General features: G+C 35.0%; 2 protein-coding genes across 9 annotated transcripts; both read right to left on the bottom strand.

The window, feature by feature from the left end:
• Positions 1-160: 160 nt before the first annotated feature.
• On the bottom strand, positions 161-5898 carry LOC107462615 (putative pentatricopeptide repeat-containing protein At1g12700, mitochondrial). Of its 8 annotated transcripts, XM_052253160.1 has the most exons (5): positions 3874-5513; positions 1830-3722; positions 941-1216; positions 755-813; positions 161-616 (listed from the first exon to the last, which is right to left on the bottom strand). In XM_052253160.1, exon 2 carries the CDS (start codon positions 3657-3659, stop codon positions 2061-2063), a length of 1599 nt encoding a protein of 532 aa, XP_052109120.1. In that variant the 5' UTR covers positions 3660-3722; positions 3874-5513; the 3' UTR covers positions 161-616; positions 755-813; positions 941-1216; positions 1830-2060. The 8 variants fall into 8 exon arrangements, with proteins under 8 accessions (XP_052109120.1, XP_052109121.1, XP_052109119.1 ...); XM_052253161.1 differs by lacking the exon at positions 755-813; XM_052253159.1 differs by lacking the exons at positions 161-616; positions 755-813 and adding an exon at positions 5556-5898 and having other exon boundaries at positions 820-1216; positions 3874-4801.
• Positions 5899-8995: 3097 nt separating this feature from the next.
• Positions 8996-13659, bottom strand: LOC107462618 (uncharacterized). Its single transcript, XM_016081240.3, has 12 exons — positions 13296-13659; positions 12610-12674; positions 12390-12488; positions 11703-11835; positions 11474-11533; positions 11265-11324; positions 10831-10953; positions 10457-10528; positions 10138-10275; positions 9719-9874; positions 9500-9604; positions 8996-9181 (listed from the first exon to the last, which is right to left on the bottom strand). Exons 1-12 carry the CDS (start codon positions 13512-13514, stop codon positions 9149-9151), a joined length of 1263 nt encoding a protein of 420 aa, XP_015936726.1. The 5' UTR covers positions 13515-13659; the 3' UTR covers positions 8996-9148.
• Positions 13660-16939: the final 3280 nt, after the last annotated feature.

Below are 16939 nucleotides of genomic sequence, written 5' to 3'. Positions count from 1 at the left end.
GGTGATTATATAACTTTGGCAATACTTACATTTTGCATTAAATAACTAATAATAAAATATAATCAAAGCACAAAAAGAACATACTAACAATAATAGTATTTATATATTTGATATTTCCCAATAATAATTGTAGGAATCCAATTTGCAAAAGGATCTTCAATTGACATCCTCAAATTGCAATATGGCATTTTTTTTTTGCCTCTTTAGATTTTATCTACTTTTCGTAGATTTCATCTGCTAATTGGCATAAGTACCATATGCAAAATTATAAAACCTTGAAAATACAGATAAAATATACTAATAAGGGTACTTAACCTTCTTCACTTTGGCCCAATTATTACTTTATAGATGCTATATCACTCTCATCATATTGCTAAAAAAAGCTTTATGAATTAAGGAAGATGGTCCAATATTGTAAGATACCACCCTGTGGCAATTACTTGTGGTAACTAAAAATGAAAGGCTTTGTCCATTCAAGTAAGAGTTGCTTTGCCAATTTCGCCCCCAATTTCTTCACATTGCTTGCCATCTAGTTTTTGAACTTTTGATGGCCACATCATGGACATCACCAGCATCTCCAAAATTTGTTACTAGGACTAAATTGAAGTATGAGTGGCTATTTATGGTGAACATTACAAAACAAAATCCATGAAAAGGGAAGAAAAAAACTGTTAGGTTAGCTTCAAGCCCCAAAAGAATATAGGTAAAGAGTAACATGTTAAAATTTAAAATGGATTATGTAATACAAAATTACCATTGAGTATGAATGACATTTTGCACATCATAATGGATTATAATCATTTAAAAGAGAGACTGCAAATTAAAAGTGAGAGAAAATTTTAATTGACCAATTATTGGATGATTTTATTACTTTCCAAACAGAATAGTTGACTGACACATAACTCACATACTCTAATCTGAATTCTTAGATTAGAACTACCTTCTGTAAACAACAGGAACAATGCCAACTTTATACTGAGAAATTTGCTGGAAAACAGGCTGAGACATCAAAATGGTGATTTGGAGGGACACACCGCCCACCATGCGGGCAGAAGTTAGTGGAAGTTACCACAATTGAGGCAGGGGAACACCACTGTGGATCATTTGCACACTTTATTTCATAACATGCTCCACAGCTTAAACCATTGTTGAACACTGCTTTGCTCAGTAGTCACTCCCATACCCTTGGCTGTACAAGCATAACCACACACCCCACCTTCATTTTCAGATCATATCGTACAAATTAGTGTTACTTACAAGTTAGTTATTGGGTACTTCTTCTATTTTCTTTTATTTGTTATTTTCACTTCTTGGTATATTTTTTAAATTATTGTATTTAAATATGAGTGATACAAATAATCCATCAAATGTTGCGAGTTATTTTTGATAAAAATACAGAGTAAAAAATCACTATCTACAAAAGTATTTAAAATGTTTAGACCATTTTAAGTTTATAACCTTGAATCTTATTAATAAATACTTAGTGCACTGGTTGCTTAATTAAGTTTACTATAAAAGGAGTATAAGTGAAAAAATATATTAAATTAAACTAACTGAACAATTTATATTAACAAAAATAATTTAGGATAAAAATAACCAAACACAAAGTTAATTAAAGCTAGCAAAAAAAGGGAAACCGTCACAAAAATTAACGGGCATCTCAGTAAGTTTTTTTCACTTTCCTTTTCTAATAGAATAAACATTTGATTTGATCAAATCAACTTCAACAACGGTCAGACAGCTTGTCCAATATCTACAACCCAAAGAAAAAGCAATTTCCAACCATGTAGGTAATTTCAGAAATCAACTTGAAAATTAAAACAACTGACCTTATTGCTTGCCATCCAGCTAATGATCATTTCCAGAAAAGTTTGTGCCTCGTCCTTTTTCTTTTCTCTAGAAGCTACAGCATTAGAGAGATTGTAATTATCTTCCAATTGTAAATCAAGAGCTTCCCTATTCTGATAATCCACCTTGAGAAAGCTGATTGAATATGTTCTTGACATCTGCATGATTTCCTCTAATGAAAAAAAGGCTTGAAAAATCTTCTGTCCACAATTCTATAAACCATGTATAAGTATTTTGTATGTGGACAAATTAGGACAGATATCATCGTCAACAATTTGGTTTAATAGTGTAATTGCCTTGCGAAGTTGCTGCGTGTCGCATAAAGCCTGTAACAATATATTGTAAGTTACAATATTTGGATCCAAATTCTTCAAACGCATAACTTGGAAAAGATTCTTTGCTTCATCTAATCTTTTATTCTGGCAATAACCTCTGATCAAGATATTGTAACTCCAAACATTTGGAACAAAACTTCTTTCATACATGAGTCTTTTAAATAATTTAATTGCCTCATCAAGATGCTGGTTTTTGCATAAGTAATCTAAAAATATATTGTAAGTGTTTACATCAGGGGATGGTTGACCACAATAATGCATTTTTGTAACAATCTCCCATGCATGCGAGATTCTACCGGCTTTGCACAAACCATCAACTAGAGAATTGTACGTTATAATGTTTGGAACTATATTCTTACTTTTCATCAAACTCAAGGCTTCATCCACTCTTTTGATCTTGACATAACCTTTAATCAAGATGTTATAACTCCAAACATCAGGCACAAAACCCCTTTCAATTACCATATCAAATAAGTTTCTTGCCTTATCAACTTCATTGTTCCTACAATATCCATCCATCAAAATTGTGTAAGTAATAATGTCTGGTTGTTGACCTCTTTCAATCATCACGTCGCACATAACTTGGGCTTGCAATAGCATCCCTTCTTTGCATAATGCATCAATTATTATGTTAAAGGTATACACATCTAGGCTAATGTTTTTAACAACAATATCATTCAGCAATAATCTAGCTTCTTTCCATTGGCCCACACGACAGAAACCATAGATTAATGAACTGTAAGTGACAATATCGGGGGAAATTCCTTGATCAGGCATTTTAGAATACAAATCCAGTGCATCATTCAACCGTCCATGCTTGCACAAACCATCAACAACAATATTGTACATTACAAGATTTAGCCTAACAAAGTGACTCTCCATTTGCCGAAGCATTTGATTAGCAAATCTTGTTTCTCCCGTCTTAAACAGACCATTGATTAAGGTTCCGTACATAACTTCATCAAACTGAAATCCTTTAGGAATAATTTTACCATGAATGTATAGTGCATCCGACATTTTACCATTAAGAGACAACCCCTTCATTAGTGTAGTCCAAGTTACAGCACTTGGCCGAAAACCCCACTTAATAAACTTGCTCATTACCGAGAAAGCAAAACCTGTTTGGCCTACATGGCAATAACAATTGATCAAGATGTTCAAAGTAACAGTAAATGGTAGGATGCCCTTTGACTCCATCTGGGTATAAAGATAAATAGCTGTGGTATAATGTTTCATTTTTGCAATCGTTCCCAAGATTTTGGTCAATTCCACAATTGATGGCTGCGGATGCATATCAACCATGCAATTAAATAAAGCTACAACATCATGAACACTATCACATTTGTAGGCATTTTGTGATGGTAGCGGCTGTGAATGAAGACATAGCCTTGTATGTTGGGCATATGGGCAAAAAGTAGATGATGGTAGAAGAAAGCGAATGAGTTTGGGGACTGCATACCTCGTTGCATACAACATGATACTTTATGAAATTCAATTCTACTCCATGATTATCCTTATTGCCTGAGATTGTTTTGCTACCTTAAGAATGAAGAAAGTAGTTAGTTGGGATATTTAATACAATGTTCCTATTCGTATTAAGAATATTTAGACGAGAGAGAGAGAGAGAGAGAGAGAGAGAGAGAGAGAGAGAGAGAACAACTAATAGAACATGAAGAACGAGAACGCATACCTAGGTTTCTGAAGGAGGCCGTGTTGGTCACGATGCCGGAAGCAGAGCTTTCAGGCAGTGTGCGGAAAGAAGGAGAGAAGAGTAGATCGGCGACAAGCTCAAAGGTTGCAGCCTCGGTGGAGAGACATTACATAGCAGCGGGCGCGGTGAAGATATGGGAGTGATGATGGAGAAAGAAGAGAGCGACCACCGAGAATAGAAATACTGAATACATTCTCAGAGAATGGGGTTTGAGTTTGAAATGTGTGGTAGTGGTACGGGTTATTTTTGTTTGGGAAGTTCTATGGTATGGATCAAGGTTCTAAGAATCAGATCGGTCGTTGAACCGTTCTAGTCACTGATTCATTGATTCAATCGGTCCAATTGTGGTCTAATCAGAAAAACTATTTTAAAATAAAATAATAAATAAATTATAAATAAACATCCTAAAATATTAGTATCTGAGCATAATTAAGTCAATAAATTATCAAAACAATCACAATCTAATCTAACTATCTGAGCATAATTAAGTCACAAAATTGCACAACACAACAGCAGCATATTAGTATTACTCTCCCATCAGCTAAAAGCCTAAAGCACAAAACACAAACCACAAAACAGTTAACACAATGTGAAGCTTCTCTTGGGAACCATGTTCTGCACTTTTTTTTTTGTGTCAGACACGATGCTCCCCACAAGAAATACACTGATACACATGCTTGCAAGCATAGAAGACAATCCACACCAATACCAAGAGACAAAAGAAGCACCTTCTCTTCCCCATCCCTATAAAAAGGAGTTGTTGTCCATCCCCATGACCATTTCTTCCCGCCAGCCCTCCACAAACTTGAAGCAGACAAAAAAGAGTAAAATCCTTTTCAAAATTGAATTAAAGGACCTTTATGCCTCATTAACCCCACGCCCCCAGCCTTCAATTTATTTTTCTTACCTTAAAAATGTGTTCATTGCACAGTTTACTAAGTAAATTTGATAGTATGAATTATTTTTTACAGAAACAATTAACGAGTGGAGTACTAGAATGTAGAATCCATCCCAATTTCCACTATAATACAAAATTGGAAAAGAAATTTTAAAAAAGAAATACAGCTACAAAGCACTTAACTAATATTAAAGTCAGACTAATTGACAAAACACACAACCCTGAGCTGAATAATCAAATAATCACCTACAAATTTAACAAAAACACAAAGCAGCAGCAGCATAGCAGAACCACAAACAGCAGCTCTCATAAACCCAATCAAAAACACCAACAGCATAAGTGCATAACAGAGCCAGAAATCAAGAACAATCAGCAACAAAAATGAAAAAACAGCAACAAATAATCACCCTAAAAAAACAGCAGCAGCAGCATAACAACCCAAAATCAATGATTTCACATTCAGAAATCAAGAACAATCAGCAACAAAAATTAAAAAAACAGCAGCAGCATAACAACATAAAATCAATGATTTCACATTCAGAGATCAAGAACAATCAGCAAAAAAAAATTAAAAAACAGCAGCAGCATAACAACATAAAATCAATGATTTCAGAAATCACTCAAATCAGACATTCAGAAGTCAGAACAGAGCATAAAAGGAAAAAGAAACTCTGTAAGCAATGCCACTAACCCTGAAAGGTTCACAGATTAACTAACAAGTAGCAACAATTATTCAACAATTATAGTTTAAAAAAAATAATACCTAGAACTAGATGCTAGAACAGACACTGCAGCAGATCAGCAGCAAGAAGGGGACAGGGAACGACCGAAGGGCTGACGCGGTGGAACAGAGATGGCGCCGGCGGGATAGTGGTTGCGCGACGGAGGCAGGAGGCGAGGCCGGCGACGGTGGTTCGAAGCTCAAGCGTGGCTGCACGATGGAGGGGAACGACGTTGCGACGGTGGCTACGAAGCTCCAAGTTGCGACGGCGGCGGTAGCTTGCCGGTGGCTGGACGGAAGTGAGGGAGGAGCTCGATGACGATGAGAGGAAGGGTGATGGCCTGATGGGAGTGCTGCGCGTGTTTGCCGTTTTGGAGAGTTAGGGTTGGGACGTTAGGTAATGGTTAGTAAGTTCCTCAATCCAAACGGCGGCGTTTTGAGAAATCAGAAAACCGGTCGAGTCGTGGTTCGGTTCGACCGACCGATTTCCGTCCGGTTCGACGGTCCAATGGCAATTTCTTAAATTTTCAGTTTTGGCATATGTCCAAAACTTTTTTATCGGTTTGCGGTTCGATCGGTCGATTCAAACCGATTTTTAGAACTTTGGTATAGATAGAGTTAGACATCTAGAGGTATGGATCTGACGTGGATGGGATGCAGTTACAACGCGTGCATGGGAGCCCTGTATTCGTGAAGCAGGTGAGCTGATAGACAAGCTGACAACAGTAGTTGGGAAGCAGGCTTCGTGTTGCATTCCAAGGAGTGTTAATAACTTAACAAAATTAGCCTAGCGTGTAACGTTGGGCTATGGCGTGTGGAACACCACTCAATCAACAAGGTCCTAGGAGGTGCAATATGGCGTGTTACACACCCAAAGTGTGGCATTAAACATCCATATATATTGCCAAATACAAGCCTTCATTTAAGTGTCGAAGGCATGTAAGCCTTTAACGCCTGTTCTTCCTAGTGTTTGGAACGCCTACTCTTCACTAGGTCGTGCGTATGCGTATGCACGACCATGTCAAAATTCTTCAATCGCGCATACGCATGCAGTATGCGTACGCATGATCCCTCATTTTTCCAATTTTTGCGCGTATGCATGCAGCATGCGTACGCATGAATCCACATTTTTTCAGGTGTTGCGCATACGCCATATCAAAGGCGTTTCCATTCTACATGCCCACTCTCCCTGGTGTGTGAAACGCCATGTATGCACACATTCAGGGGTCTTCTTTTCATGGCTGTGACACGCCACTTCCTTGGCGTGTTGTACGCCCATTTCTTGCTCAAATTGCCTTGGATCTGATCCTTTGGAAAGCTGGCCCAACGTGCAACACCGTGTCTTGGCGTGTTGCACACCAGGTTCTTCATTGGGCGTTTTGAAACGCCAATTTCTCGACGTGTCAAACGCCACAAAACAAGTCATCTTGGGAGTGGGTTTGAGAGCGTTTAAAAATGCCAAGTATGTGGCATGCAAAACGCCACCAACCATGCACTTTTCTTCTCCTTAGAATGTTGGCCTGGCGTGCAACGCCTCATGTGGCATGTAAAACGCCAGTTTCTCTGTTTATGATCCATGGGCATGTTGCACGGCCCCTATCTAGCGTGTAAAACGCCAGTCCTCTGCCTCCTATCAGATGCTTTTTTTGTTGTTTTCTTCTGCTTGTACTTTGCTCCTCTTTTGCCATTATTTTTTCCTGCATTTAATCAAGAAATCAAAGCACTCAAAGTACTAATAGAATATCATATAATAAAGCACATAGTTATTGTTCAGGGGGTTACCTGAAACCGGATGATGATTAGGCTTATTTGTGAGGCCCAAGCATTTAAGGAAGGTGGTCTCTGGCTTGTCCTACATCCGGGAGCCGCCGTTCGAGTTGTGTGTTCGAAAGGATGGGGGGTAGTACCTGCAAGACACTCCGATGCCTAAGTCAACAAGAGGTTAAGCAGGTTTAAGGGCACGTTTGGAAAACTTTAGAAGTAATTTTTTTTTTTTTACTTTTGACTTGTGAAAAGTAGTAGTATTAATGTCTGGTGCAATTTTCAAAACCAAATTGCAACTTTATAAGAAGCTATTTAGGAGCTTATAGAGAAGTTAAAAAAATGACTTCTCTCATAATACTTCTACTTTTTATCATATTTCTATAAAATAAGCACTTTTAGAGTTAAAAATCCAAATACAAAATAACTTATTTATAAGTTACTTCTAACAGAGTCATTTATTGTTTAAGTTATTTTATCAAAAGGAGCTTAATTAAGTTGGTTACCCAAACTGGACCTAAGTGTATTGGAACTTAAGTATACTTGAGGAGTGTCAGTGTATTTATAGGTGATGTGCCAATAACCACCACTGAAGTAGTTTCACTTCTGATAGTGGATAACCGTTCCTTTATCTTAGAGTTGTTGAGATCTTTCTTCTAGAAAAGGGTGAGAGATTTAAGGAAGTAGTTGCTTTACAGATAAACGTAAGCTGCCCGTATTCTCGAATCCGACCTCCTTCAAGAAGTTGGGAACATGGTAAAGACTACTCTCTTCGTTGGGCCTTTTGGCTTTATTGAGCCTGGCTTACACTCTTGGGCAGGATATGAACAATTATCAAGCAAAAAATCATCTATTTTACCTAAGAAACACCCAAGAAAAGTACATAAGATGTTCATGTATCACAATACCAAACTTAAGCTCTTACTTGTCCTCAAGCAAGCAAAGAATCATGCCTTAATCATCAATAATTTTAAAGCTTAAAATGCAAGGTTAAATGGTAACAATTCAAGTGGTTTTAGTTAGCTGTTTCACTTATGCACAATTCAGCACAAATGATTATAATCTTTCAAGACCTCTATCCAGATTATGAAGTCTTTTCTTGAATCGTCACCTTGAAACAAGCTTATTTACTTTCTTTTCACAGTTTTAAGTTCATTTGGTGTTTTGCACTTTGAACTTGGCTATGATTTTAAATGTTGTCTCAAGTTTCGCTCAACACATAAACACTACAAGCACATAAATGGGGAGCTCTTTGAGTTTATTTTTTTTCTTTTCATTTTTTCCCATAATTGATGCTCAGAGCCTTTGTCTTTCTCGTTTTTTGGGAGCTTTGCTCCTTTGAGTTTAACTGTGACTCTAAATACTTTGTTTTCAAACTTTTACTCGATATATAAACACTACAAGTACTTGACTCAGGAGGGCTCTGAGTTTAGTTTTTTCTTTCGATTTCTTTAGTCAGTAGTGCTCAGAGCCTTTGGCTTCTCTTTCAACCCCTTTCTGTTAATTATTATTCATTATATTTTGCTTCTCCAAAGCTTTTTCAATGATAAAGATCCCATAATAGTCCTCTAAGCTGAGGTTTCAATCAATTTGGCTCAATAAGTGTTGAACATTTCAATTAGTTTGGCCTTCCAAACTCACATTGTTATGCTCTCTATATTCAACACCTTGTTTCTTTCTTAGCACGTGACTCCTTACTCACACTCAGGTCAAAAAATATAGAAAGAGCACAATCCAAAGCAACTAAACGGAGAAGGTCAAAAAGCAAATACAAAATTCATCAGTATGATACAATCATCGATGGTTACAGATTATAAATTTATACAATGATGAATACAAAAGCATGCTCTAGCATCACCAGCATTGGCCATTTTTCAAAAGAAGAACCACCTCTTTCGTCGTTGTCTCTGCAATGGTTGAGTGAGTTTAGAAAATCACATCACTGCAACTAAAATAAAGAGCAAGATAGATGGTAGGGAAGGCGAAACACAAATAAACATTTTTGAAAATTATTTTATTTTAGAAAATTTCAAAGTAAAACTTTAGAATTTAGATAGCATTGAAGTTTCTAATCGGAGTGTGTATGGCGTGCATGTAACCTTCATCATCAGATGAGAACAACATTCTTGATAGAATTTTGAGAGCCTATCCTATCCAACATGCATAACATATATAGATGTGCACGTGCGTGCGTACGTGCGTGCGTGTGAGAGAAAGAGAGAGACCTTATCCTGATTTTGTTGTGGTTTTAATAAAATAGGTTCAGAAAGAACTCCATTGCCTATGTCCTGAATATATGGCTGCACCTTTTCCTCCAACATCTGATTCACCTGAAGATTGAGACCGCATATTCCAAAATAAGATGGTATTTGATAAATCATATACAAGTTTATCGTTTCGCCATGAAGAAAAAAACAGGAAATTGAAAGACAAAAATGTCGAACCTTTTCCTGACGCCATTTAGTTTCCCACTGTGCATCCAAGATCTTATTGGAGATTTCTCTTTGTGCATTAAGAAGAACAGTCATTTCATAGAACTTCTCCGGATCTTTGAGATCCTCCTCACTCCAAGATGATGAACTCAATGGAAGATCCAGCTCCTGCCAATTCTTTGCAGTTAGTTATGCCCAATGGTGCCTACACCGATGCTAAAGAAACAAAACTGAAGAAGTTCCTTTGCCACCCTTTTTAGGAAACTGAGTAATGAGCTATATGCTCATTCTAGTAAATTGAAAGGAGAAAACATTCAAAAAGTGAACTTAACAAAAGAAAATTCTAATTTGAGAAGGAGATGGCGGAAAAAAGTAATAGCGATAAAAAGAATAAGAATAATTAGCAGAAAATGAATTTAGTGAGTACGGACACCCCAATTTGGCGGTCTTGGTGGAGGATCAAGCTTCATAACCTCCGACTCTAGAGCCTTCTTAGCTTTATAGAAAGGAACATTTCTCACAATGATAGGATCATCCCTTGCCCTTTCAGGATCTATAGATATCAAGGCCTGTGATAACAGAAAGATCCCAAATTAAAAAAATAAAAGAGAAGGGTGTTAAATTGATTTAAATAAAATGCCAAGTAAATTTAGATTATATAGTTTCACCACAATACTAATTTCAGAAGCTTGGTATGTGCATTAACCAAAGCTTCAATAAACAACCTGAGATGCAGTACAAGAAACCTACCTCCTGCAGGTACTCCCACCCTGGTTTCCTCTTGGCCACCACATCTCGGAGTTGATCATACTGCGTGGATTCCTAAGTTCACCACAAAAGGATCATTTAGAAAGGTATAATATAAAAATAAAGGTGATCATTTTGTGACTTATGTTTTCTCATCAAAAGCACATTTTCAAGTTCATAATGCTCCATTGAATGCCAACATATATAGGAACAATTGTTCAAACTTAGTTTAACAAAATTGATTTGAATAAACTGGGCATTGCATGTGGCAACTAAGGAGATACAAAAGTAAAAACGATAATATATTGAAAACAACAGGTGGAGAAAGGAATAGATTAAGAGTTGAACTGAAAACAAAAAGGAATATGAACAACAACCTTGTACTGCCACCATATTTTCTGCTTCACTTCATCATCATAGGTAAATCCACCCATAATTTGAGGAAAGGTTAGCAGCCAAAATGCAGCAATACTTGGATCTTTCATGCTGTGCGTTATGTGCTGGGAATTGAAAACAACAAATAGTTAGATTCGCATGTCAAGTAATGTAAATCAAACAATAATATGAACCTTATGCTTATGCATGATAAAAACATAACAAATGAAAGTATAAAGGCAGAGTATAACAAAACTAAAAAGATCAAGGGAGGACAAAGCTAATTACGAAAATATTAGTAGGGAAAACTATGATTATCAAATGCATTGCTTTAAGTAACCATAACATTCAGGACCAAGGGTTGCCTTTAGTTGTATATCGGAGTTAACTATGCTCATAATAATAAAGATAAACTCAGATATGAAATAATACTGACCTCAAATGGATAATCCATCTTTCTCAAGATATTATAAGCTTTCCATGGGGGCTCCATAATCTGCATAAACAAAGGGATGCTTGCTTAAAATTTGCAAAAACTAGTAAACTTTAATGGATACTAATAAATATGAAAGTATGAATCAGATAAGTCAACAATTAAAAGAAAATATAAGTTCTAAGAACCCCAGAATAAAGAAAGCAACTCACATCATCCGCTGAGATCCTCACTTGCAACTTGTTTTTGCACTCAGGACAGCTCATTACACCCTGGAGAATTAGTATAATGTTTAACCAAATATTACAGAACAAGAGGGTTACTAAACAAAGCATGGTGTGGTGCAGCTTATTTTTGAAATACTATTTTTTTTTTCAAAAAAGGAAAGTGGGATTCAGCTTATTAATGAAAAAGAAAGACAACCAGGAGATTGAGTCATACAGTTCCATCACAACTTGGGCATTCTTTTGATGGTAATGGAATATGAAGATCCAAGGAGGATGGTAGATGCACTATTTCAGCGCGGTTGTCTGCAATAGCATCTGCTACAGATTCAGCAGTTGCTTTCTCTCCTCTGAAAGTAAATAAATTAAATAACAAGTTATGAGGTATTGATAAGTTGATGGATAGTTTTTTTTAATGAAATAAATAAAACTAAAAGATATGCCAAAAGGAACATATGTGAAAATAATATTACATCCAATTTCCTGTAAATATGAAAGACGTCATCTTTTGAGATTGACAGCATATTTTGTCTTTGCATTTCCAAATATTAATATATTAATGCAATGTAACTTTGATGCATACAACTATACAAGTCAGCGTCCAACATTTATGAATTTCAGTGAACAGAGGCCTTCTAAAAGACCATTTTAGAAAAACTCACTAATTTAAAATGAGTCCATTACAATGATATGTAAACTTGTATACGTTGGCAGCAGTTTATTACTTCAGAACATTCCTAGGGAAAAATAGATGAACAACAAAAACAGAGAATATTCTACTACAACTAGAACCTGAAATATATTCTTCTAGAATTATTTATTAAACATTTCAATATGAGCACCAAAAGACACCACAGTTTAAATTGTGATACTATCTGCAAAGTTCAAATGGAGAGTAAGTTACGTCTTGAAGCTGCAATTCTTCACTTGATAGTGTACTCTTCCACTCCCTCGACACATGGTACACCGCAGGGCCTGCCATCCATTACATGTCCTACAGTTCCTGTTCTCCAGACACAAATTTAGTTTAGAGTTCAACAAAATTTCATATTCAACACCAAACACTATTACGTTGTGCAGAGACATATTATGTATCCAAGCGAGGAAGGAACACCAAATAGCACCTTTGACATATGACCTTCTTCCCCAGGTCCAATGCAATGTCATATGTCCCCAAAGTAGCTACGGCCTGCAACAAATCCATGCAGTAACATTCATTGTCTAACTAACTAAGTGAAACCCCAAAGGCAATGCAGTTCTCATGAATATAAAAATTCGACAATCCAACTAACCAAACTAAAAGCTTTCGCAAAATGTTTCTGAATATCATAGAACCAGGTTGAATTTTCTTTATAATTAATATCACCATTTTTGTAATTAATCAATACTATAAACAGAAAAAACTTTCAGAAAACAAACAATTTGGTCCTGAACACCCCCCGGCCCCCCTCTCTTCTCTTTCTCTTTTTTCTCATAAAATCATCCATACACAAGGTTATCAAACTTTAGAGTTCACCTAAACTTGTAGAGATTAGGTAAACTTGAATCATAAACCTCATCCAGTAAACTTTATGTTAAAAGTCATAAACTCAAATTGGAGAGCTAAACTTACAACAAGCTAACTCCAGAGTTCGATAAGCTTATCCTTAACAATAAAACAAAATCAAGAAAAAAAAGAATTAGCATCAAAACACACAAGAACGGAAATGGGGTCTCAAGAAAGCACGTGAATTTCCAGAAAAGCTTACGAATTTCGTAAAGGCAAGAAATTGCAATGCAAAAAAGGAGTAAGAAAGTGGAGGGTAGTTACGAAGACGGAAGCGTAGGAGAGCTTGGAGATGAGTTCTGGAACACCAAATCCACGGGGAGCAGAGCCAGCAATGGCGAAAGCAAGAGTGAAAGGGGACAAGACAAGCTTTATGGGGAGATCGAAGAAGTCAATGATGTCTTGGCCATAGTGTTTGGTGAAGACCTTGTAGCGAACCCCAACGAACTTCTTCACTGCCTTCACAATACGGTCCTTAGACATGGCGATAGCTCAGCACAGCATTGGCGCCAGAGACAAGACCCAAGAAGATAGACTTGCAGTGCAGAGGTTTTGGTTTCTCTTTTAACCTTTTCTTTTGTATTTAGCTTTTTGGGTGTTAATCGGATTCGATACGGATAGGGTTGTTGAAAAAATGGAAGGGAGTTCGGAAAACTCTCAACCAAACAGCCTCATAGTTGACACTTACAGCCCTATTCATATGTTTTTTGGTTGAATGGCCAATTCCATATAGTTATAAGTTATTAATGTTATAATTAAATCTTAACAAACTAATTTGGGTTAGTCGAGTGGTCAACTTATTCGTCCGCTTAAATAAGTGTAGGGGTTTGAATTCCACCTTGTGCATGCAGCAACCTGTTAGTCAATGACAAACTCTTAAATAGAGCTTAAATTCGCGACGGATTAGTCCTTAACTTGTGGGGTTAGGAGTTATAATCAAATCAAGTTTGGTTGATAATCAAAATAAATTTTTTTAAAATATACATGCTTCAGATATATTTTTTTTAATTGAACGACAGATCACAAACATGAAAGAGAAAAAATAAATTATAACTATTACTCTAGAAATTAAAATATAGTTCTAATCGAATTTGCAAAGAAATTAGGAAAAATACATAGAGATAAAAGAAAAAAAATATATGATAATTATATTGTAAATCATATTTATGTAAGATCAATCTGTTTACATAAGAATTCGTTTTTCTAAATTTATAGTGGAATATTCAGTTCTCCAATCCCTTGCAACGATTCTGGATAGCCAAAACAAAAAATTTTGAAAAATGAAGATCACTTAAATTTTACAAAATACATAATTACAATTTTTTTTAATCAACTTTCATCTCCACATGAATGAAACTCACATTTAACATCAAATCCAATCCCAAAAAAATGTTCCAAAATTCAATAAATTTTACTGTACAAGTGTCTAAATTCACATTATAGACTACTAAAAAATTTTTTATAGTTCCTGAGAATTTTTTTCACATGTCACTTTCTTCGTCTTTTGTCACAGAGCCATCTGAATTAAGTTTAGTGAATGAGGTTTAGGGGCAGCCAACACACATGTTTTTCTATGAAGTTATCTATGTCCCTTTTTATATGAGATAATTCAGTTTGAATCATATGATAGTCTTTGACTAAATGGAAAGCTAGTTCATGAATTTTACCTTCATTAAAACCACTATCTCTTTAAAAATGAACTCATTCCAATTAAACCATATTAAATTCATAGTGCTAGCAAAAAGGAAGGACTACAAAACTCTTTTGATGTGGGATTGAGAAGATAAATTTACTAATAACATAGGAACCAGGGATAACATAAAAATTTTACCTGAGACCAGTCTTTTGTGTATGCTCTTTCATGTCCTATATGCAATTTAGGAACACAAAAATTGTAGAGCAAAGATTCAGATGAAGATGTACAAATATTGTACAAATTATTCGAAACTATATATCTTCTGAAGTGGAGCTCATTAGCCAATAACATCTTTTTAGCAACTAACTAACAAAAACTCTAAATTTTATGAGGTACTTCAAGTCTCTAAATCTTAAGATAAAGCTCGATTTTATCATCCTTCGAGAGTTTAAGTTGAGACTACAAGTTGTTTCAATAGTAAATAAATTATTAAAGTTCGAGAGTCAAACAACTACATCTTCTCCCAAATCTAGCTCCGATACCTTTAAGACAATAAAAATGAGTTGTTTCTCTTTCAGAACATCTATAATACACTCCAAATTCGATCTATTTCCAGCAACATAATCACAAACGCTCTTATCATATATGTCTTTAGTGATATTGTTTTGAGAAAAATTAACAAAATTATGGACATTTGAGATCCAATAGTTTTTTTATAAGTTGATGTTATTGTCAAAAGAGACTTTTCAGATTATATTTTTTTTTATTTTTTTTTTCACACTTGAAAAATGTCTTTCTAAGCATTTGAAGAGAAAATCAGTTTCTTCGTAATTGAGATAGGGTTAGTATAGGCATCAATTTGATCTTAAAAGATTGACGGCCTTAATTTTTTTATTTTTTATAGTATTATCTAATTCAATAAGTAGATTGATACTTGTTTAAGTTATCAAATAAATTAGTTGTTTGGCTAATTTAAATTAGTTACAAAAGATCAAATGCATTAAATTAAATCTCTTTTATAATTGGATTATGTACGATTTTGGTTCTTAAGATTTAACTCCAAAATTTTATTCATCTCCAACGTTTTTTAGCATTCTAATTCGTCCCTAAAGTTTAATTTAGTTTTAAATCGTCCTTCAGACAATTATATTCTCAGTATCATTATCTCCATCACACCTTTAGAAGAGAGAGAAACAGAAACTTAGAGACAGAAGAAGAAACTCAAAGAAAGAGAGAAGGAAGTCTCACCGTCGCTCTCGTCTTCACCTCACCGCGACGCGCCATCGTCGTCGGAAAGGTGATGGTGGTGGTCGTGTTCCTCATGTTTCCAGCATCACTGCCGCGCCTCCTTTCTCCTTCCCTCCTTGCCATCCGTCGTCCAGACTTTTATAAAACATGAGTGAACTAACAGAGAAATTCTAATTTCCTAATTTCTTTAATTTCTTCCCTTCCCTTTCACCACAATTCCTAATTGGAGGAATAACAAGATGTTTGTTGTTCTTTTTAATGTTTAATTTTTTTGTTAATGTTTGTTTTGAGGATAATGATAATGATTTTCTTGTTTCTTGTTAATAATGATGGTTTTGGTGATGAATGACTCTTTTGGTATTAATTTATTTGAAGTTATTGTTAAAGATTGAGTTTTTTATTGGATTGATGGATTCATGAACAAATGGTGATGGATTGATAGTGTATGGAACAATAATTATAGTGAAAAGAGAAAAATAAATGTTTAAAGATGATAGTAATAGTAACGATGTGAAGAATAGATAATTATGGTGGTGAGAAGAAAGAGAGGAAGATATTTTTGTTATTTAAAAAATTAATCTATCCTAAAAAGAGAATTTTAAAATTACGTTAAATTTTAGAGACGATTTTTTATATAAAAAAAAGTTAAAAACAAAAATTTTTTCGATCTAAACCATAAGAACTAAAATTATATTTAATCTTTTTTAATTAGATAATAATATACAATATTAAAATTAATTTAAAACTCTTACTCTTTTATAAATAAATAATAAAAATAAATTAAATTATATATATTTATACACAAATGTATAATAATTAATTCATTGATTTTTGCTACGAAAATCACATTTTTGAATTTCAATATATGTAATTCACCGAACGTGCCAACGTGTTTTGGGCTTTGGAATATCATGGGAGTATGTGACTGTGATATTCTATTTTCTAAACTCACCCACTGACACTGAGTCAGATATTCGATTTTTTTATATTATTATTATTAATTTTTTTTTTTTTTTATGTTCAG

This window comes from Arachis duranensis, chromosome 8 (genome assembly GCF_000817695.3).
Source record: "Arachis duranensis cultivar V14167 chromosome 8, aradu.V14167.gnm2.J7QH, whole genome shotgun sequence".
NCBI lineage: Eukaryota > Viridiplantae > Streptophyta > Magnoliopsida > Fabales > Fabaceae > Arachis > Arachis duranensis.
Note: the sequence above shows the minus strand (reverse complement) of the source record. Positions and strands in the feature narration are given on the sequence as shown.

Excerpts from the sequence above, each read along its gene's own strand:
- LOC107462618 (XM_016081240.3), bottom strand. The coding sequence starts at position 13,514 with ATGTCTAAGGACCGTATTGTGAAGGCAGTGAAGAAGTTCGTTGGGGTT. Across the intron at positions 10,276-10,456 it reads GGTGGGAGTACCTGCAGGAG|GCCTTGATATCTATAGATCC; the intron begins GTAGGTTTCTTG and ends CTGTTATCACAG. Across the intron at positions 9,875-10,137 it reads CAAGACCGCCAAATTGGGGT|GAGCTGGATCTTCCATTGAG; the intron begins GTCCGTACTCAC and ends AAGAATTGGCAG.
- LOC107462615 (XM_052253159.1), bottom strand. The coding sequence starts at position 3,659 with ATGTTGTATGCAACGAGGTATGCAGTCCCCAAACTCATTCGCTTTCTT.